A 22040-nucleotide genomic window follows, 5' to 3' on the forward strand; every position below is an offset into this window, starting at 1 on the left:
TCCCACCACTAACTGATAATTAGACCTGATAAATGGAAACACTGCATTGAGAACAGAAGAGACAACAGCAGGGAAAGACAGTCCTGGCCTCATGATGCTCATAGCGTATCAGGGAAGGGACACAGAAGCTAAATGTTCTGTTTTGCCCTCCCAGTCTGGACTCATTGTTCCTTCAACCCAGAACCATCCATCCTACCCACCTACCCCTAGCCCGGCCCCTGTTATATCATGGATTTACTTAGGCTCATTGCATGAAATCCTATGTGTTTGGTTTAACAAGCACTTAGATATCACTTATACTGAGCCAGACGTTGTTCTTACCACTTTCCTTACCACACTACCACAAGCATTCATCACTGAGTCCGTGTAGCAGGCCTGTGAGGCACAGAGAGCCGTGTTAACTTGCGCAAAGACACACATCAAGGAGAAGCAGAGGGAGGGGTCAAGGCCAGGTTGTCTTGCTCAGGCTCTGTGCTCCCAACCACTGTACCATGCTGAGCTGAACTATCAAAGTATCAAACTATCAAACTATCAAGCCGATGGACTTACTACCTACCCACCAGACTTTAGTACCTACCCACCAGACTTTAGCTCTATATTTAATTATAAATATATCATTATAAGTACCTCTAAGTGCTATGAAAAACAAAAGCAAACAAACCAAAAGCCATGAGGAGGCTCCATGAGGAGTTTTAACAAGGGGTCTTTAGTTTGACAATTAGAGAAAACTAAAAATTATAAGTATTATTTTAATTATCTACATTCTGACATTTCCTTGATACGATAGCTGTGCTGGGCTAAAAGAGAAAAAAAAATGTTATCTATACTGAATATGTTTTTCATGATGATAATGATTTCCTCCCAGCAGTTGAAAACTGGGGTTGCATTGGACTTAAACTTTACTGAATATAGGAGTCCCAAACCTTTTCTCATCCCCCAAAATAAATACGAGCAATTGAGCTAACTTGGGCTTGCGGCGATACACCCGCAGTAACCTGCCCGTTCACGACACTTAGCTTCATAGGTGGGAATAAGATTCTTGTTTTAATTCTTCCCTCTCTTTATCTCTTTTCTTCTCCGTTGCAGGAACAATGGGTAACCAAATGAGTGTTCCGCAAAGAGCTGAAGACCAAGAGAACGAACTGGAGGCAGAAGCTAACAAGGTAGTGTAGTTAGGGTCACGAGGTCATTCACGACTGACCAGCAGCTAGATTGAGCAGAGTGGGTGTCAAGCCTGAGTGCTGAGTCCATCGTCTGGGAAGCTTTGCAGACAGACTCCCGCTGCCTGGTCCCACCTGACAGCAACTGAGACGCAGCCTGGGGGGTGGGGTGGCTCGGGCTTCAGCAGTCCCTCAAGCTCCCAGGTGACTGCTCATCTGGGAGCCTCTGGCCTCCGGGGGCTCTGCAGGGGGCAGTGACAGAAGGGAGGGAAGCGGGTGGCAGTTACCTTCAGGGGACCGGAGACCAAGGGTCCATGGGCACATGGTGAGCTCTGGCCGACAAAAACCAACCAGATGTTCCCAGTCTGGTTTGTCATTAGCGGTTGGAAAACAGGGTTCATGAACTCTCCTGCTTTTTAAACACCGGCAATTGATTCCCAAAGACTTGAAAATAAAAACTCTGTGAGCCAAAGAAATCAAATTGGCACACCCAGGATTGCCCCAAAGGGGATGCCGGTCATGAGCTTGGGACCAAAGAGTCGCACAGGTTAGAAGTTTCCTTGTCGTGACTTCTTGGGAGGGTTAATGATAGATGCAAGAACGCAGGCTTATTTTAAACCCTTAAGACCATTACAAAAACCTAAAAGAAAGAAAAGTCTTCTGTGTCCCTCCCACAGGGTTCCAACCTTCAGGAATGCCATCAGACTGTGGTTTTCTCTCTGGGCATTTATTCAGTGATACTACCCTACCGATGCTATTCTCAAAATACGATACGGTGTGCAGAGTACTTAGCACATAATCAATATCCAATTAGTGTCAGCTATTGGTGGTATCATTTAGATGGCCTTGTTACTAAAATAGCACTATGTAACAGACATTCTCTCTGTGGAACATTTTCCTTTCTGTGTGAATATGTACATACGTACATACGCATATATATACGTATATAAGCTTCTTAAATTTCTGCAGCCAATGTCAAGAATAAAAATAATCAGGGCGGGAAACTGGAACAAAGGTTCCAACAGTGAGGAGGGAGGGAGAGGGTGTGGAGCAGAAGGAAAGCCACGGTGAACTTCCTGTATTTGACAAGTTTGTTGACTAAGGGCTGGGCTGAGGACGACTCTGTGTTTTCGGGAGGGTGGCATGTGGTTAACCTCCCGGGACTCGGGGATCGGCGCGTCCAATTCTCTCTCCCCACTGATTAGACGAGCATCCCTGTCAGTTGGGCGTCTCACTGCGCGATGGGGTCCATCCTGCCTGTGTTCGTGGGGTTCCCTGAGATGAATGGTTTACTCAGTTCCCTGAGGCATGATGGGAAGTTGGGTAGTTTCCAGAAACATAGGCTTTAAGTTTAATTTGGTGATGTACCCTGTGGCCTGGAGGTTTTTCCTTGAGTTCTGGTTTTCCCCAAACACCTGACTACGAATTGCCGCATATTCTGTTGCAGGGGGCGCCTGAGTGTGAGTGTGGTCAAAACGGGACGCCGGTGATGATATCGACCTGTGACATTCCATTCCATGGCGAAGGTCAGTGCCACGCGGGAAGTGGGCTGCTCCTCAGGGGGTGGGGAAGGGTCTGCCGATCCTGTGTATGGTGAAAAGAGAACGCAAGGCTTGAAGCCACAAGCTTGCTTTGAAAACGTTAGTGTTAGTGCCCTGGGGCCACTGGGACAGTGTCACAAACGGGGCGACTTACACAGCAGAAATGTGTTGTCTCACAGTGCTGGAGGCCACAGGTCTTTTCTTTGGACTATATTCAGCTGTTTTAAAAAGGAAAACCACAGACACAGAAATGAAGGTACAGATCATGAGCCAGCGGGGCAGTGGGTAGGTAGGAGAGAAAAGCAGCTCCTGAGCTCTTCTGAGCATCGCAAGCAGGAACCTATTCTCTGCCCCTGTCCAAGCTCCCAGGAGTCTCAGTTGTTCCATGGTTTCCAGATGCCGTCCTCTCTGTGCACATCTGTCTGCGTGTCGCAGGTCCCTTCTATAGGGACATAGTCATATTGGGTTGGTGTCCATCCTAACTGACCTCATCCTAACGTGGTCATTGGCAAAGACCCTGTTTCCAAATGAAGTCACAGGCACTGGGGGTTACAGTTCGACTCCGAGCAGCACCCATTGCTTCTGAGTATGCGTAACCGCTGGAAGAGGGCGAGATCTCCAGCAGATAAGACAAAAGCAAAAGAGTGAAACACTAAGAGGTTGGCATTTGGAGTTAGACAGACTGAGGTTAAAGTCCCTGCTCTGTGGGGCACCAGGGTGGCTCAGGTGGTTAAGCGTCTGCCTTCTGCTAAGGTCACGAACTCAGGGTCTGGGATGGAGCCACAAGCAGGGCTCCAGGCTCACACAATTCCCAAGAGGATTAAAGGAGCCTGTCCATCAAACATCTACATGTTACCCAGCACTTAGGAACTCTACAGAAACTGGTGAAATAAACAAGGAAACAAAATCTTCCCTACACAAGGCCAGTTTTAAAATGGGATGATACACTTATCTATTTTGTTTTGTCCTGCATTAGAAGACTATAAATTCAGTGCATCAAAAGTGGCTGGGTTCTACTTTGAGGCGGACATGTATATAAACTTCTATAAGAAGAAGAAGTGGTCAGGGGTAACTCTGGAATCCACCTGCTGGCTTTCCACCTACCAGCTGTGTGTCCTTAAGCAAGTTACTTAAGCTCTCTGGACCTCATTCTCCTTGTCTGTAAAGTGGGATAACAATAGTACCTACAACATAAGTATCAGATTTAATAAAACACCTATTTCAGTGCCTGCCATATAGTAAGTGCTCCATGTATCAGCTGTCACTATTATTTTATGATTACGGTTGCTGTCATTTGCATGTAAGTTTCTGGGTTTCAGTTTCTTCTTCTGAGCAATGAGGAAATGAGTCCTATTATTGGTTCTAGAGGTTTTAGAATGCCCTAGCGTTAGGGGAAAACTCCTTTCTTTATATTCTACTACACACACCACACTGGACACCAAATGTGTGGGCTTTCCATACCAAGCAATTCTGTGATGCTTCTGGGTGTCCTCCATCTCAATGGAGTTCTGACTCTGTCGACCTAAAGGTAACATCAGCCCCCACAGGCTGAAGCCTCAGTCCCTTAAGACTGCCTCCCGCTTTCACACACGGTGGGTGCTCTGCTTACGTGCACAAATCAGAAATCCCCATGAGCCCCACTCAGGTTCTTTCATTTGCTAAAAGGGCTCACAGACCTCGGGAGAACTGTTGACTTTCTAGATGACCAGTTCATTATAAAAGGATAAAACTCATCCACAGCTAGAGGGAAGGGAGGCATAGGGCAAGGTAGGAGGGCTCCTGGGTTTGGGAGGGGGGAGCAGGAGGGTTGATATGGAGCTTCCGTGGCCCACCCTCCCTGCAGCCAGCTCTCTGAACCCTGTACTGTAGGGATTTTTGTGCATGCTCTATTACACAGGCATGATTGATTAAGTCATTGGCCATCGGTGATGGAACTCAATATCCAGCCACTCTCCCCTCCCCAGAGATGGGGGATGGGGCTGAAAGTTCCAACCCTCTAATCACAAGCCTGGTTCCCCTGGCAACCTGGGCCCCCATCCTTAGGGGCTTTCCAAAGTCACCTCATTAACATAAACTCCGAGGTAGTTAAAAGGGGCTAGCTTGTTATGAATAACAAAAGACGTCGTCATGGCTCTTATCATTTATATGATAAGTTTTAGGCGGCCTGTGCCAGGAATGGGGACGAAGACCAAATAGGTATTTCTTTTCTACATCACAATATCATTCCTGAGGAGTTTATTAAAAGCTTAAAATGTAGGGCCCCTCCCATAGGTTCTAACTACAATAAGCTAAGGTGGGGAGCCTTCTGGAGGATTCTGACACACCTCCAGGACTGGCAGTCACTGGACGAGAAAAGGCCCCAAGTTTTCCTTCCTTTAAACCCTGTGGGTCAAACTTATACTTTGATGTACACCAAATGCATGTATTTACAGCAGCAGCCTTTGATGATGGGGTAAAAGCTGGCCATTGAGATGCACAGGCTTTGAAATGAGAATCATACCATTTATATAATTTACAAACTGTAGATGTTTGTTCTCAGGAAATTGAGAGGCATTGAGAATATAATACGCCTCTTTATCATAGAGAAACCTCTTTCTCTATCATAATTATATGATCATTCCCCTATTTGTAGTATAGGGCACAAAGGCAAGGAGTGTGTAGGAAGAACAAAAGAACGTAGGGTTGGGAATTGAGAAAGGCCCCTCCTTTCTCCTTCCCTTGGTCCCTCTCTCCTTCCTTTTCTACTTTTTTCCCTCCTTTCTTCCCCAACATCTACATATATATCTATATACATATATATACACACACACATACACACACACACACGCATACACACACACATACATACAATTAATAAATTATATATATAAGGAAGGAATTCCTAAAAGGAGGAAAACAGGTTACAGAAATACAGGACGACAGTCTGGAATAGCATATTGCTGTTTGAATACCGACGCATGACAAGGGAAACAGAGAATCGCATTTTGGTGAGTCATAGGTTCCTTGCATTTAGCTCTAGTCCCCCACAGCCTTGCTTTCAACTTATCTGGCACCCGCTGGAGAATATGTAAAGAGTTTAGATTAATCCTCTGAGGTCAGAATTCTGCCTGTCATTCACTGACAACTTGAGTCCTATGCAACTTGCTTCGGAGTGATTATCCCATTTAATGAGGAAAGCAGCCTATTATTACCATCTTGCTATTTTTTTCCCCAGATTATTAACTAAATTATAATATCCAATGCAGTTTTTAAGGGGGTATAAAAGTAGGATTCTGGGGGGTTTTTTTATTCTTTTGGCAGAAGTCTCTGTGTTCGTCTCTGGTGGGGTATACATATATGTATGCCCATAGAGAAAAGTCACAAGAGAAAGAGATAAGTGGGATTCTGGGTGACTGTGTTCCTTCTTTTTATCTATATTTTCCCTATGACGATTCAACAGTTCATCTCCCTGCAGGAACGTTTCCTGGGAGGGCTTATTAAGAAGCAGGGATGGCAGTAGGAAGGAAGGGTAAAAAGCCAGGATGCGGGATTCGAACTATGGCTCTGTCCTGTAGCTTCTGGAAGTTTCTGGGCCTCTGTCCTTTCATTTGCAAAATGGCAACAATATTCATTCCTGGTAGAACCAAGCTTCTGAGATCATCATGAGGCGGAAATGAGTTGATACATGTGGAATACTTAGAAGAGTGCCTGGCAGGTGGGAAACACATGGAGAAAGTTACTTGTGCTGGCTTGGGTTTAATGTTGATGCTCATAAAGGCTGTCACTACAGTTTGATGTTCACTGGAGTATCTCTAGCATAGTTTTTATCTCCGGGTGGGTCCAATGTACTCTCAAGGGACCTTCTAAGGGGGAACCTGGGGAAAAGAGAGGGATAGAAGCAGACATCACAGAAGGAGAAACAGATTAGAAGATTTTGCAGTGCTGGCCTTGACAGGAAGGAAGGGACCCTGAGCCAAGGAACGCAGGGGTCCCCTCCAAGCTGTAAAGAGTAAGGGAGAGATGTTCCTCTAGAGTTTCCAGAAGCTGATGCGTTTTCGATGTCTGACCTTCAGAACTGTAGGATAATATATTTGTGTAGTTCTGAGTCACCACAATTGGGGCGATTTGTTCTAACAGCAACAGAAAACCATGTGAGTGCGCTCATACTTTGGAATCTAACGGACCTGGGCTGAGGTCCCAGCTCTGCTACCCACCAGCTGTGGAACCTTGGCAAAGAATCTGTGTTCTCAGAGAGTCTTCTATAAAATGGGAGTAATAATAATATTAGCTTTGGTGGGAGGTGTAGAACAGTGGCTGGCACAGGGTAAATGGGCTGAAATACAGGAGACAAGCAAACTAGACGTAGAGCCTGATGAGCTGCCTGTCCTTTATCTCTGGCTTTCCCTGTCATGTCCTCCGACGATCTGAGACTTTCCCACCTGTTTATTTATGCCTAGAACCTCACTGATCTTTGGAAAAATAAAAATGCCTCATTTTCTCCTTCTTTGACTCCTTTCTATCAAATCTATGACATTAGTTCTCACTCTAAAAAAACAAAAACAAAAACAAAACCACTGTTCAGTCCTTAATGCTATTGGATGGCAGAGACTAACACAGGCTGTATCGACCAGAACACAACATTTTCCAGAAACAGGAGACTGTCTCTGCTTCACCTGGATACAAAGTTTCTAAAATATAAACAGCTCAGGAGCGCCTGGGTGGCTCAGTGGGTTAAAGCCTCTGCTTTCGGCTCAGGTCATGGTCGCAGGGTCCTGGGATCAAGCCCTGCATACGGCGCTCTGCTGGGCAGGGAGCCTGCTTCCCCCTCTCCTACCTGCCTCTCTGCCTACTTGTGATCTCTCTCCCTCTTTGTCAAATAAATAAATAAAATCTTAAAAAAAATACTTATATATATATACACACACGTATATATGTGTATGTGTGGGTGTGTATATATATATACATATATATAATATATGGCTTCCCTTTCTGTTCCTAGTCAATTGTTCCCCAAAAGAAGAATTGCCTAATTTTGCTTTAAAAAAATAAAATCAGTGCAATCATTTTATGGAGCTGAAAATTTGTACTTGAGCCACCTGTCCCTGCCCATGCGCTGACATAATGAGAACAGAAGCATTTGCCAATAGTGACGCTTGGGCGAAGTGCAATGGGAGCCCCAGTACCAAAAATCAGAGCTACCCGAGATGTGAGAACGTGGGCCCAACATCACCACCTCCCCACGTGATCCGATCCAAAAGCAGGAAGAGGAAGTCAACATGCGCCACCACTTTCCGCCCTTCCCCCCCTTTGATTGGCACAGAATGGGAGCGCTTTCCCAGAAGGCCCTGCGTGCCAGCAGGCATCCTCTTCATCTCATTGGCCAGGACTAGGTCACGTGGCCACACCAGGCGCAGGGGATGCTAGGACCGCCCCCATCTCCGCTCAGCAAGCGGAGAACAGCGCGCTGGGGGTGATTGGCTGCTGGGGGGACCGTCCTCGGCGCCTGCTCAGGGTCGGTCTCGAAGACTTACAGCTCAGGCCTTTCAAAGGCGGTAAGGGGATCGAGCTCACTTCCAAACATTCCTTTTCCCTCTCGTCCCATAGCCTGGCCTTATGTCCTCTCACCCCACAAGCTCTCTGGGCCCAGCTGTGCACCTGAAACCCTGCTCCACGCCGCAGCCACACAGACACTTCCCTTTCCCCTTCCCCAGCATTGCACGGTCCCGTCTCTCAGTGCATGGCCGCGACTTCCGAGAACTGGCGCCCCCAGGTGACCCCCCGCTCCTTGCCCCTCCGCCCCCTTGCAGGTATGCCCTGAGAAGTCTAATCCTTAGTGCCGTTTTTCTCACCGAAAACTCCAGGGGAGAATTTCTATTGGATAAATTTATCCTATTAGACTATTGTGGTAGACGGTCTCCAGATGGGCACATCCCTTCCTCCCCCGCCCCCCAAATAATCCATGTTTCCCTCTTGTGGTCTTCCCACGGATTCCCATGGAATCCGGCTGACCTCCATAACCCCTGATACAGAGTGGGAAGGATGACACATGAATTCCAAGGCCAAGCCTTAAGGAGCCCTGTAGGCTCGGCCTTTGTCTCTTGCAGCACTAGCTTTGGGCTAAGCTAACCACGGGGTCAGTCCGAGTGTTCCGAGACCGCCCGGCTGGTCCCACCAAGAAGCCAGGTGACAAGCAAGAGAGGAATGCCCAGCTAGTCCCCACATGTCCATTCAGCCCAGCCCCGGACAGACCCCTGGGCTACACAAGCGTGTACTTCCCTCTAGCTCAACAGGTACAGCGTTTAATTGATTGTTACTGGACAGCCACAAACTGTCTTAAGGTGTGGATGTGTTAGCCTTCGTTCAGCCATTACTCAGAGGGTGGGCATTTATTTTTCTGTTTTTCTTTCTCTCCATTCCAAACAACATTGCAGTGAGCCTCTTGCACAACCTTTTTATCCTTCGCATTTTAGATAGTATCTTCCAGATTGGGCTGGGGCGGGGTGGGGGGGGGGGAGGCTCTCTACTAAGTATGGCCAGAGTGAGCGCTTCTGGGTAAACTGCTTAGATCTGCCGCCTCCCTGCACCTCTTCACAGTTGCGTGAGCTTAAGCAAGAGACTTCACTTCCCCACCTCATGGTGTTATGAAGAGAAAATAAGATCACGCTTGTAAATCCCTTCACTTGGTGCCTGAAACGATAAAAGATGGCCATCACAACAATGTTCCTGGAAATAGGGGTGGTGCCTAATTTTTAATCCACATTAGAATCACTGGGAGGACTTTTTTTTTTTTTTTTTTTAATCCCATTACCAGACCCCTCTTAGAATCAGTAAATCAGAAGCTCTAGTGGGTAAGACCCAGGCAGAAATCTTTTTTCAAGTTTCCCTGGGCTACTTGAAAGCTTTTCATGTTCAGCCATGGTTGGGAACCACTGGGAGGGCACTCACATAGAAAATTCTTTATTCACATTTTTTTTTTTTTTCAAAAATAAAACATTGGTATTTCTGTTTTAAATTCTTCCAAGACTTTTTTGTCCCTACCCTGGCTGACACCCTGGACACAGCATTCTGTTCTAGGGTGCATACAGTCGGATTTCCAGCAGCTTCTGTTGAGTAAAACACAACTTGTTCTTTACCTTTCTGGACTGAGAAGAAGCCCGGACACCATATTCTGCTCAGCACGTGCAGACATCCAACATGGTTTCAGGAGCGTGAGCGATATTAACTTGTCCCTCTCTGAGGGAGGCCAGGAGAGCCCAAGAGAGACCCAGAGAAAGTGTGACAAACAGCAAAAAGAGAAACAGGATGGTTATGGGGCAGCCGCACATTATTTCATTTCTCTTCCCCAGGGTGCATTTTAACCAGATCATGAAACAACATAACTGGCTTCCATCACAGTTCTAATCCTACAGCAGACTTTTCTTTTTCTTTTTTTTTTTTTTAAGATTTTATTTATTTATTTGACAAACAGAGATTACAAGTAGGCAAGAGAGGCAGGCACGGAGAAAGAGGAGGAAGCAGGCTCCCTGCTGAGCAGAGAGCCCAATGTGGGGCTCAATCCCAGGACCCTGGGATCATGACCTGAACCAAAAGCAGAGGCTTTAATCCTCTGAGCCACCCAAGCGCCCCTACAGCAGACTTTTCAAAAGACTTTCTCTTCATATCCCTTTACCACACTGGGAGGAATTTGCCAACACTTGCCCTGCCCCAAAATAAAAATAATAATAATAATAATAATAAATCAGTGAGACCAAGGAAATGGTAAGCTGCCCTAAACATTTCTGGGAGTTTAAGAATTAAAACAGCAGATCAGTGGGTGAGATGTGCTCTGTGCAGAGAAGACCTCAGAGGCCACGTGTTTCTGAGAACGAGAGGACTGGAAACTCAAGCCCGAGTCCGGCTCCATTCATAGGCACAAAAGCTGCGATGTACAACCGGTTCTCAGTTCTGAGCCCAGAGGCCCTGCCAAAAGCCCCCAGCGGATAATCAGCTATTTCTGTGAAAGCCCCACTTGAGAATTTTCAGATGACATTTCCCTATTCAAAACAAAACAACCCCTAAACATTGTGCCGGACGAACACCATGCCGGCCCTTTCAGCAGATCTCCTAGTTGACCACTTCTGATAATGTAAAATTGTTCTCGCTACTTTTCATCTCTCAACAAAAATAACGTTAAAAAAAAATCATCATCACCTTTGGGTGATCCCAGCTTGAAGAAAGTAAACATTTAGATCCTTTAGCTAATTAAGTCTTAACGGTTTGCTTGCTTGGTTTCTGGACCCACCAGGCCTCCTGCCCTTGACAATGCACTCCGGTATATGTTGTCACCGGGGAGGGACCTTGTGGTAAGAGATCCCCAATGGTTGTGTCCCCTTTTGAGGTCACTTATATGCTTCATTCATGAGCTCTTTTTAAAATGACCTCTGAGGGATACATCAACTCCAGGTGACTTAAAAAGTTGGGGTGTCCAAGTTTGCTGAACAGAGGGTCAGACTGTGGAATATGGAGACGCCCCCGGGTCATGCCCTCAGTCCAGGACGCAGGGCCCAGTTGGCCTGGGGAAGCCTCCATCACAGGCACCGGCTCATTAGAGCCCCCACTGTCACTGCCCGGCCTGCGCCAGGCTAAGCTGAAATAGGCCAACTGGTCCGCCTTAAATCCCATTCTAGACCTCTCCTTTCCAGCTATTTTTTTCTTTTCATTATTTGTACATGTTTAAGTGACATGGGAAGATGTCGGCCTTAGTACCTATCCATTTTAACTTTCCCAACAGTACGCATAATAAGGTTTAAGACAGGAAAAATATCCCCACCCTGAGTGCTTCCCATTTTCTTCCTTAGAGGCAAGCAGTCTTTACCCTTTCTTAGGCCAGACGTGTTCTACCCGGGCACGTGCTAAAACCTGCTGCTCTGCTTCTCAGCACCACGTTTTTAAAACAAATGGGAACATTCTATACACACAGTTGGACCTGGCTTTTTTCCCTTACTAGGTGATTTGGAGGATGATAACATGTGTGGAGGGTTTCACTGGATGGGCATGTGACAATTTATTTAACCGGGCCCCTATCGATAAGCTTCTAGTCTTTTCTCAGGGGTACAGTGGCCCAGCAAATAGCGTGTATCTGTTCTGTGTCTTTGTGACTCAGTGCAATTATATTTATAGGATAATATTCTATGATTAGAAATTAGAGTTCACAGGGCTTGTGAACTTTTAAATTTTGGTATATATCACTGAATTCCTCTCCCCAGAGATTGCCAAAATACACTGCCACCAATGATATATGGGGGCTGTTCTTCTATTCCCTCCCTGTTAGGTTACAAAATATCTCCCTTTTCACCAGTTTGATAGATGGAAAGCTAGCTCTCCTAATTTTGGCCATATTTAACTGTTCATGACGTTGAGCATCCTTCCATATGCTTAAAAGCCAGCTATGTGCCTTTCCTCTTAACTGCGTGCTCACCTTCGGTGTTCCTTTCCCCACCCCACTCCCCCCACTGGATGTTTATACAATGTCTTCCTTTTCCAAAATCACATCTAACTCTCCTACCACAAAATTCATCCTTTTAAAGTATGCAGTTCAGTTCTTTTGAGTATATTCACAAGGTAGTACAAACCACATCCCCACTATCCCCAGAATGTTTTCATCTCCCCAACCCGAGACTCGGGGGGCAGGCTCATCATTCCCTGCAGCTCCTACTCCCAGCCCCTCGCGACCACTAATCTGCTGTCTGTCACTACGGAGAGATGTCCGCCCCTTCTGGATATGTCATGTAATTAGAATCCTGCGATGTATGGTATTTTATACCCAGATTCTCTCACTTAGCGCCTTGTTTTCAAGTTCACCCATATCACAGCGTGTCGCCATGCTTTATTTTTTCCTGCGGCTGAATACAGCTCCACCGCCTGGATAGGCCAGGTCTTGGGTATCCATTCATCCGTTGACTACCGGACATTTGGGCTGCTTCCAATCCTTCAGCTCTCGTGAATAGTGCTGCTGTGAACATTTGTGAACACGTCCTCACCTGGGCATGTGTTTTCATTTTCTTGGCTATGTATCCAGGACTGGAATTACTGGGTCATCCAGCAGGAGGAGCTGCTAAACTGCTTTCCAGAGCATCTCCGCCATGTTGCCTTCCCGCCACCCCCCAACACAGGAGGGTTCTCTTACACCCGCATCCTCGCCAACACTGCTGGTGGTTGGTCTTTCTCATCATGGCCATCCTGCTGGGTGTGAAGTGGTGCTGTGTAGTGGTTTTGGTTGCCTTTTCCTAATGGCCCTTGAGGTTGAGCATCTTTCTGTGTCCTCACTGATCTTTCATGTGTCAACTCCGGAGAATATCATGTCTTCTTGATTTGGCTGCTTTTCCCCGTCCTTCTCCCCTGAGCCTCTTGTCTTATAATACTTTCTGGCTGGCTACTCCTAGTCCCCGGAGTCCCAAACTAATAATTGTCACCCTCCAGTAGTGTTCTATGGGGCACAAATTCCACCTACCCCACTCTCCATGTCCAAGGCTTATCCTTGGTGTTCTTGTCCTTAGAGGGCACTGACAGAATAAGACGTGACCTCCCCTGGTATGTTTTTGCCACTTAAGATGTCTTTCATGTTGTGTATCTGATCAATGTTCTTGCTGTTTCCCATCCCCGCCACCCTTGGGGGTGGGAGAAAGCCACACTATCACACTGCTGCTGGAAATGTGCATCACTATTGCCCTTTCTAGGAAAGAAATCTGGCAGTGTCTCTTTTTAGAAATTAAATGCACATTGATTTGGGTGTAGCAGCTGCACATCTGTGCCTCTGTTTCATAGAAAAAAAGCACTAGTTTAGGATTTTTGAACACAGAAGTTTATCTCAGCATTGTTTATAATAGAAAGGGAAACAATTACTTGGGAACTACCAGAATGGTCGTTGATTAAGGCAATGGCTTAAATATCTTTTGGTATATGCATACTAAGGAATATTATGCAGTTATTTAAAAAAATAAGATAGGGTACCTGGGTGGCTCAGCTAGTTAAGCATCTGATCTCAGCTCAGGTCTTGATCTTAGGGTCGTGAGTTCAAGCCCCACTTTGGGCTCCATGCAGAGCATGGAGACTACTTAAAAAAAAAAAAAAAGATTCAGACATATTGACTGAGAGGAATAACTGTGATTGCCAGTTCATTCAGGTGGCTTTAACAAAAATACCAGAGACTGGGGCAGATTTGTTGTCTTGTAAAACCTTCTTCCTGGTTTATAGATGGCCACCTTTACACTGGGTCCTCAAGCAGTGGAAGGAGTAAGGGAGCTCTCTGGAGCCTCTTTAATAAGGGCACTAATTCCATTCATGAGGGTTCCACCCTCATGTCCTAATCTCCCAAAGGCCCCACCTCCTAATACCACCAGCCTAGGGGTTAGGATTTGTAGTTATGAACTTCGTAGGGTCATGAACATTCGATCTGTAACAATGATAGATAGTTAAAATTAAATATATAAATTAAAAAAAAACTATATCTAATCTGATCCAATTTTTGTAAAAACCAAGAAGCACAAACACAACCCTTGTGTACCTGTATCTGGGATGCTCGTATGTATCTGTATGAACGTGAACCAAGCTTGACAAGCCATGCGGGGTCACAGATGCTAGTTATCTTGCCATGAGGGTGGAAGATCCATACAGAAAAAGAAAAGAATTAAGAGATAATTGTTTGGGGGTAGTAAACAGATGTTAAATGTGTATTATAATCAAGTTGAGAAAAAAAAATCAAACATTGAATGTGTCTTTGAAATGACAATATTGGCTCCCATTGGAGCAATGGTGGCTTAGTGCTTGAATTCTCTTTGTACGTTCCAGACTTCTGCAGCACATGAATGACGGGAAATCTGTAAGCAGAAAGGAGAGTGGGAATGGTGAGGTCCACTGATATAGTCTCACCACACAGTGACTAGCAAATCGCTGTTGACTTTTGAGAGAGCACAGGGTGAACAATTACCTTTTGGCCACATGATGTTGGAACCCAACATTAAAACCCAGCATTTCCATTGCTAGATGCGCACACGTGTTGTATCAAGCATAGTCAAGAACTTTCAGCTCTAAGACGCCCCCTTTCTTTTATTATGCTTGAATTTCTTGGCCAAGACATCATGGCTATTTCATATTGAGATGAAAAGCATATAATCTGATCAATCCGTGAAATTTCCAAATCTAACATCTTCCTCCATGCTCTAAGTATCTGCCACATGAATCCTTGTTTCAAGACCTAGAAAACAACAAATGCATTTGCACAACACAGAAAGCCACAGTTGTTTGATGTGTCATTTGACTCCTGCAGCAGGACCTCAGAAAGGTCTTTTTTGTAAAACTTTTTGAGGTCTTCATCAGTTTTCCCAAGGGCCTACTATAATCCTTTGATATTCAAATATAATTCTCTTTTGAAGAGCTTAGTGGGTCATCACCTAGTTTCCCTTCTACCTTCCTGTCTTCTTCCGTGAACTCTTTGAACTCTGCCAGATTCTCACTCGACAAGAGCCACGTGTGTGATCTGAGCAGTACTTTCCATGACTCAGCAAACTCCTGCATCTTCTGCAAGGTTTGCAATTCCCTTTGCAAATCATGTGCATTACATTTCCGCCCTACTTGTCCTTTATCCGGATGGGTCGGGATATTGACACACAGGCCGGAGTGGCACAGGAAGGGATGTCTGAGTGGGAAATAACTTTTGTAAGCAGACACTTCCTTTGTAAATGAAATTATGATTGTGGCCTCTGCTTCCCTCTTTAACCCTAAGAACTAGGAGGATTTGGATAATGGACTGTTAGAAGAAAGAGCATCGCCTCTGCCATCACCAGTTACTACAAGGGTTGCTACTCTCACCATTATTATAGTCAGGGTCCCTGGGCACTTGCTATGCCCCAGACTCTGGACTTCTGCCTTACTTTTCCCTGACTTAATCCTGTTATGTGCCAAGCACCATTGGAGGCCCTGGGGACACAGCTGTCATCAAGACAGACCAGGTGTCGGTATACTTGGGCTTACTTTCTAATGGAGGAGAAGCAAAATGAATTAATGAGACCATTTCAGAGACCAGGGAAGGCACTGCTGAACCCAAAGAAGAAATGGGGGTGAGTGGGAGGGTGACTTTAGAAAGGCTGGTCAGGGAAGTCCTGACCTGAGGCTTGAATGACGACAAGCTAGCCATGGAAAGATTGGAGGGAAGGAATTCCCAGGTGGAAAGAACAGCTAGTACAGAGAGCTTCAGGTGGGAATGAGGTTGGTGTATTAAGAGGAAGAACCTGGGCTGAGCTCAGGCTCTACCATGTTGGGCATGGTAGAGTTCTGGCTTCATTTTAATTGGAGTGAAGCCATCTTTGGATAGTTTTATGCAGATGAATGACATGACCTAACTTTTATTTAAAACAAAACAAAATCACACACCAGTGGCTCCCAGATGTGAGAAAACACGTTTTTTTTCTTTTTTCTCTTGTGCATAGTTTCTTGAAGATCCACTAACTCTGTTAACCAAACTTTGTCTGCTTTGTTCTTTCCCTCTCTTCTGTTCTTGCTTCTATGACAAAATGTCAAGGGTTTGAGCTTTGGAATTGGGCAAACATGGGTTCCAGTCCTGACTCCACTACTTAAGAGCAGGATGATGTCTGCAAGGTGACTTTCCTTCTCAGAGCCTCAATTTTCCCACCTGTAAAATGGGAGTGGTGATAGTACCTAGTGTATACATTTGCTGTAATATATAAATAAAATGCTTCTTGTTACAGACAGCATTTACCGTAATGCCTGGCACGTGGGAAACATTCAGTGAATGAACAGTTGTACTAAGTGAAAATTTGAACTTTGCCGCATGGGAAAAAAAAACACAACAACCGAAGGATAATCCTTCCTCAGAATTTCTAAATATTGTAATAGGGACTTTGTGTGTGTGTGTGTTTAAAATATGCAGTAGAACTCTGAGGAAGCAGCTTGCTCTGACTGAGAATACCTGATACTTAGAGAGTAGGAAACATTCCTGAATCTTCTCTGGCCCAGATTCTTAGATTTTTGAAGATAAATTAATTCATATCATTACTATTTTTAAAAGTCTTTTCTGGAGCACTCAAATGTATAGGTTAAACCATCAGAATATTTTTTCCTTGTGACTTATGTTTAGAGATATAAAATAGTAATTATAGTAATAATATATTGATAGAATGAAAAAAAAACCCACTAATTTTTCTCAAGAACTCACCACATATCCACAAGCAGTAAGCACCTTGTAGGAAACATTTCATTTGATCCTCATAATGATCCTTTGAAGAAGGCATTGTTATTTTCTTGCCCATTTTATAAGAAAATTGAGGCATAGAGATATAAAATAATTCAGCCAGATCCCAGACAGATCTTCCTCTACTTGGGATGGGGCTACTTCCTGATAAGTCCATTGTATGTTGGAAGTGGATTTATGGGCACCTGGGTGGCTCATTAAGTTCAGTGTCTGCCTTCAGCTCAGGTCATGGTCCCAGGGTCCTGGGATTGAGTCCCATCTCAGGATCCCTGCTCAGCAGGAAGTCTGCTTCTCCCTTGCCCTCTTCCTCTCCCTCTGCCACTGCCCCCCTCCCCACTCATGCTTTCTCTCTCTCTCTCTCTCTCTCTCTCAAATAAATAAAATCTTAAAAAAAAAAGAAAAAATGTATTTACTATACATATATACATATACATATATTTACTATATAAATAAAATATATAAATATATAAAATATACAAAAATACAAATATATTTACTATAATATAAAAATACAAAATACAAATATATTTGTATTTTGTATTTAAAAAAAATACAAATATATTTACTATGAAACCTAGCCTACCTTAAACATGCCTAGAGCACTTCCACTAGCCTACGGTTGGGCAACATCATGTAACACAAAGCCTATTTGGTAATAAAGTGTTGACTATGGCAGGTTCATGAAATATACTGAATGTTGCACTGAAAGGGAGAGACAGAATGGCTGTAAGGATACAGATGGTTGTCAGCGTACCTATTGTTGACCCTGCTGGGAGCTGCCAAGACCCAGCATCACTAGAGGGGGTCGCCCCGCATATCGCTGGCCCAGAAAAAGATCCAAATTCGGAATTCCTCATACAGTTTCTGCTGAATGATTATCACTTTTGCACTTTGTAAGGCCAAAAAACACTCCCAGCACTGTAAGTCAAGGACCATCTGTATTTCATATTCGAGAGTCAAACCGAGGTTCTAACAATGACACCAAAATGCCACTGGAGATAAGTTCTCAATCACATGTCTGCCTGTGATGACTTTCTCTTAAAAAGCCACACACAGAATACAAAATATATTTTCTGCACTAAGAAGATCAAAATTTTCAACGCTCTCACATATTTGGGAGCTGTCGTTTGCATTCTCACGTGATTCCTTTTTATCTCCCTTAAACTCTTACACATTTTTTTTTTCATGGAAAGTAAAATCTCTTTGGTATGTCGTCTGTGTATCTGCTTTATGAGAAAGCTTTTTATTGCAACCAGATTCAAGATGAACTTCTCTCAAGATTGTTCATAGTAACTGAAAGCTTGGTTCCCATCATCCTGAAGGAACTTTTAAATTCTTTCTGTAATAACGTGAGGAAGGCATGTAAACAATATTCATCTTTGCAAGATTATAAAACTTGTAACTCCAATGGGTTTTCTTCCTATTCATTCACAGATCGGGTGTGTGTGAGTATGCATGCGTGTCCATTTAAATCAATGTTTTAGGACGTATCTCATTTCTAATGTTTGTTGAAGGTCTCAAAAGTTGTAATCTGTTTCTTGAAGTGGATATTTTCCCTTCACTTTTATTGTGAAGGCAAAGCATTGGTGGCTTTTCTATCTAGCTTCTACTAACTTACTTCCTCTTGTTTCATTCTCTTTACCCTCTTTCCTCCCATACTAACTTCCTCCTAGACAGACTTGAAGAGCCTGGAGACAGCTTTCCAGGAAGAGGATTGTTTGCTATTACTTGACAAGTGAAATGGATACTGGCCAATTCCATAAAATTCTCTCCAAATCACTGAGTATGTACTTAATTTAAACTGACAAAAATGAAAAAAAAAAAATCTGTTGGCCATATAATGGTAAATTTCAGCTTCAGGCATAGCTGGATCCAGGCATTTAAATTCTATCACTGGCTATTTGCTCCCTCAATCTTTTGGCTCTGCTTTCATCTGAGTTTGTTCTCGGGTACGCACTGTGAATGTGACGGCCAAGTCCACCACTTACAGATGCACTCCCCCTGATTTGCCAACCCAAACATAAAGAGTGTAACTCTGTTCTAATGGGTTCAGCAAAAGCCACAGAATTAGTCTAGCCTAGATCATGTGCCCACATAGGAGGTAAGCATTTTAGCAAAGGAAACAGAATCTCTGGGTGTTGGACTTGAGTATGCACTCATCCAAGTTTGGAGGACAGACCTTCATTATTATGGAATGTCCCATCTAGAAAGTCCTAGTTCTTACAAGTTATTAGAAATACTTTCTCCATTCTCTAATATCAAAAGGTAAAGTTTGCATCTGCTGTAATTTCTAAATGCACTTGAGGGCTAGTCTAGATACCTGGATGAAAAGAATTTATCCTTTATTCAAGTAATATATTGGGCCCTTAAAAAAAAAAGTCTGGGGCGCCTGGGTGGCTCAGTGGGTTGAGGCCTCTGCCTTCGGCTCAGATCATGATCCCAGGGTCCGGGAATCGAGCCCACATCGGGCTCTCTGCTCAGTGGGGAGCCTGCTTCCCCTTTTCTCTTTGCCTGCCTCTTTGCCTACTTGTGATCTCTGTCAAATAAAAAAATAAAATCTTAAAAAAAAAAAAGTTCGTCTAGAGACTACATCAAACTAAAAAGTTTCTGCACAGCAAAGGAAACCATCAGCACAATGAAAAAGCAACCCACTGAATAGAAGAAAGTATTTATAAATCATTTATCCAGTAAGGGATTAATATCCAAAAGGTATGAAGAACCCAACTCGATAGCAACAACAACAACAAAAATCTGATTTAATAATGGACAGAGAATCTAAATATATAGACATTTTCCAAGGAAGATATACAGATGGCCAACAGGCACATGAAAAGTTGTTCAGCACTACTAATTATTAGGGAAATTCAAATACAAACCACCCTAGGATAGCACCTCACATCTGTCAGAATGACTACTAAAAAAAAAAAAAACCCAACAGGAAATAAAAAGTGTTGGTGAAAATCTGAAGGGGAAAGGGGAAGACTATATATATGTGTGTGTATGTATGTGCGTGGATAGATAGAGATATATTGGAATACTACTTGGCCATAAAAAAGAAGAAAATCTTGCCATTTGCAAAATGTGGATGGACCTTGAAGATACTGTGTTAGGTGAAATAAGTCAAGAGAGAGACAAATGCCATGTGATTTCACTGTATGTGGAATGTAAAAAGCAAAACAAATGAACAAACAAAACAAGACTTAGAGGTACAGAGAGCAGAGTGGTGGTTATCAGAGGAGTCAAGAGGGCTGGGAGGGGGTTCAGCTGGGTGAAAGGGTGACATATGGTAACCAGACTTCCTGTGGCAGTCACTTCATAGTGTCTACCAGTATTGAATGATTACTACGTTGTACATCTGAAACTAATATAATGATAGGTGCCAATTTTAACCTTGATTTTAAAAGTCTGTCCTTGGGAAGATTTTATTCCCCCCAAAGACTTTCTCTCTGAGTGTAACGCTCTTACCACTAGCTCTTTCGGTTCCTGGCTGGAGTGTAAGGAAGGGAGGAAAAAGAGAAAGAGATTGGTGGATGCTCTTGGCATTTTGAAAAGCCCTTCCTTGTTTTGAATCTCAGTCTCTGCCTTTTTGTCAACTGTTTCCTCTTCTCCTGGCATGGACTGTCCCCACGATTCATTTATATTCACTGTGATGCTTCAGCTGCCTACTGGCTTACTTGGCACCTGACACATCCGTCTAGCTCCCTTATTCCCGCTCTCCCTCCCGCCTTCTCTCCCTGAGTACAAGGTTTACCATGATTATGAATTCTGGAGCATGGGGAAAGGGAGAGGAAGAGCTGGTGGGCATACCCGATGCTCCTACGGGGTGACTTCCTTGGGATCTGAGATTGTAAAGAACCCCTAGTGCTTGTCACTGGCCTGTGGACTGTCCCTTCTGTGCTCCTCAGTGATGACCACCGGACAGGGGTCCAGCTCTCCCTTTCCTGTCTCTCCTTTTTGTTTGTTCCTGACTCTAGACACTGAGAGTTACCAGAGTTTGGCAAAAACAACTGCTAATAAAAGTGTGTGTGTGTATGTGTGTTTCACACGTATTAATGAGCTATATGAGCAGACCAAAAGATTCTCCCCCTTTCTCTTTTTGTCCGTTTCTCTGTCTTCCTGTAAACATATTTTAAAAGTGACTGGCTATGGGGCAACTCAGTCGGTGAAGCCATGATCCCGGATCGAATCCCATGTCTGGCTCTCTGCTCAGCAGGGAGTCTACTTCTCCCTCTCCCTCTGCCCCTCCCCCCACCTCTTGGGCTCGCTCTCTCTTCTCCCTCACACACAAATAAATAAAATCTTTTAAAAAAATAAAAAATAAAAGCGCCTGGCTACAGCTGTATAAAGCAAGACACAAAGCTGGCAACGCTGTGGGAGAATCCTTAAAGATAATCACGCGATCTGTCAATTCTCAAACATCTACTACAGAAAAGGCCGCGTGCCTGAGTCTTCACATACGTCCTCTCCCTGAAACGTCACAGCAGTGCTGCAAGGGAGCTAGTATCATTCCCATCTTCCGTACAAGGAGGTTCAAAGATTTTTGGTGACTTGACCAAGGTCACATAGTTTATCAGCAGAGAATCTTGATCTTTAACTTTCATTCCAAAATTCACGGTCTCTCCTTTTTTCCTGAATATCGCCCTGCTTTATAAAAGGCACCTGGGAAAGGAAAGCAGTTCAGTGAGACCCAGGCAGAGGTCAAAGCAGAAACAGCTGGATGCTAGAAGCCGGCCCCTCCCCGAAGGAGGAGGAGGAGGAGGAGCCCACGTCCTCACGCAGCTCTGGACCCTACTCTACGCTTCTGACTCCATGCCCCCCTGAGGTCTAATTTGCTGTCCTGTGTGGACGCTTGCTTGCCCTTCCAGCCTTCAACATGGGATCTCCTCCCACTACCCCCAAAATCTAGGCTAACATAGGCCAGATGGTAAGACAGAGCGCAAAGGTCGGGGTCAGGTATCTGTCCGTAACCAGACTCTGCGACTTAGCAGCGTACCCAGCAGCTGTGCAGACGGGGACCAAGCCCTGTGGCAGCCCCTTTTGTCACTTGCGGGTCATGATAACAGCTAACCTTAACTCATGGAATCTACATCACAAAATTAGGAGGTAAGTTCTACC

At 44.4% G+C, this 22040-nt stretch overlaps 1 protein-coding gene across 7 annotated transcripts in view; it reads left to right on the top strand.

The window, feature by feature from the left end:
* The window catches only part of BCAS1 (brain enriched myelin associated protein 1), a 90769-nt gene that overhangs the window by 8761 nt on the left and 59968 nt on the right, over positions 1 to 22040 (top strand). For all 7 annotated transcript variants that reach the window (XM_032878942.1, XM_032878947.1, XM_032878946.1 and 4 more), the window contains exons 2-3: positions 1087 to 1163; positions 2608 to 2686. In XM_032878942.1, coding sequence (XP_032734833.1) covers positions 1092 to 1163; positions 2608 to 2686 — 151 coding nt within the window. In that variant the 5' untranslated portion in view covers positions 1087 to 1091. The remainder of the gene's footprint in view (positions 1 to 1086; positions 1164 to 2607; positions 2687 to 22040) is intronic.

Source organism: Lontra canadensis, unplaced genomic scaffold (genome assembly GCF_010015895.1).
Source record: "Lontra canadensis isolate GAN:19392208 unplaced genomic scaffold, GSC_riverotter_1.0 scaffold65, whole genome shotgun sequence".
Classification (NCBI taxonomy): Eukaryota; Metazoa; Chordata; class Mammalia; order Carnivora; family Mustelidae; genus Lontra; species Lontra canadensis.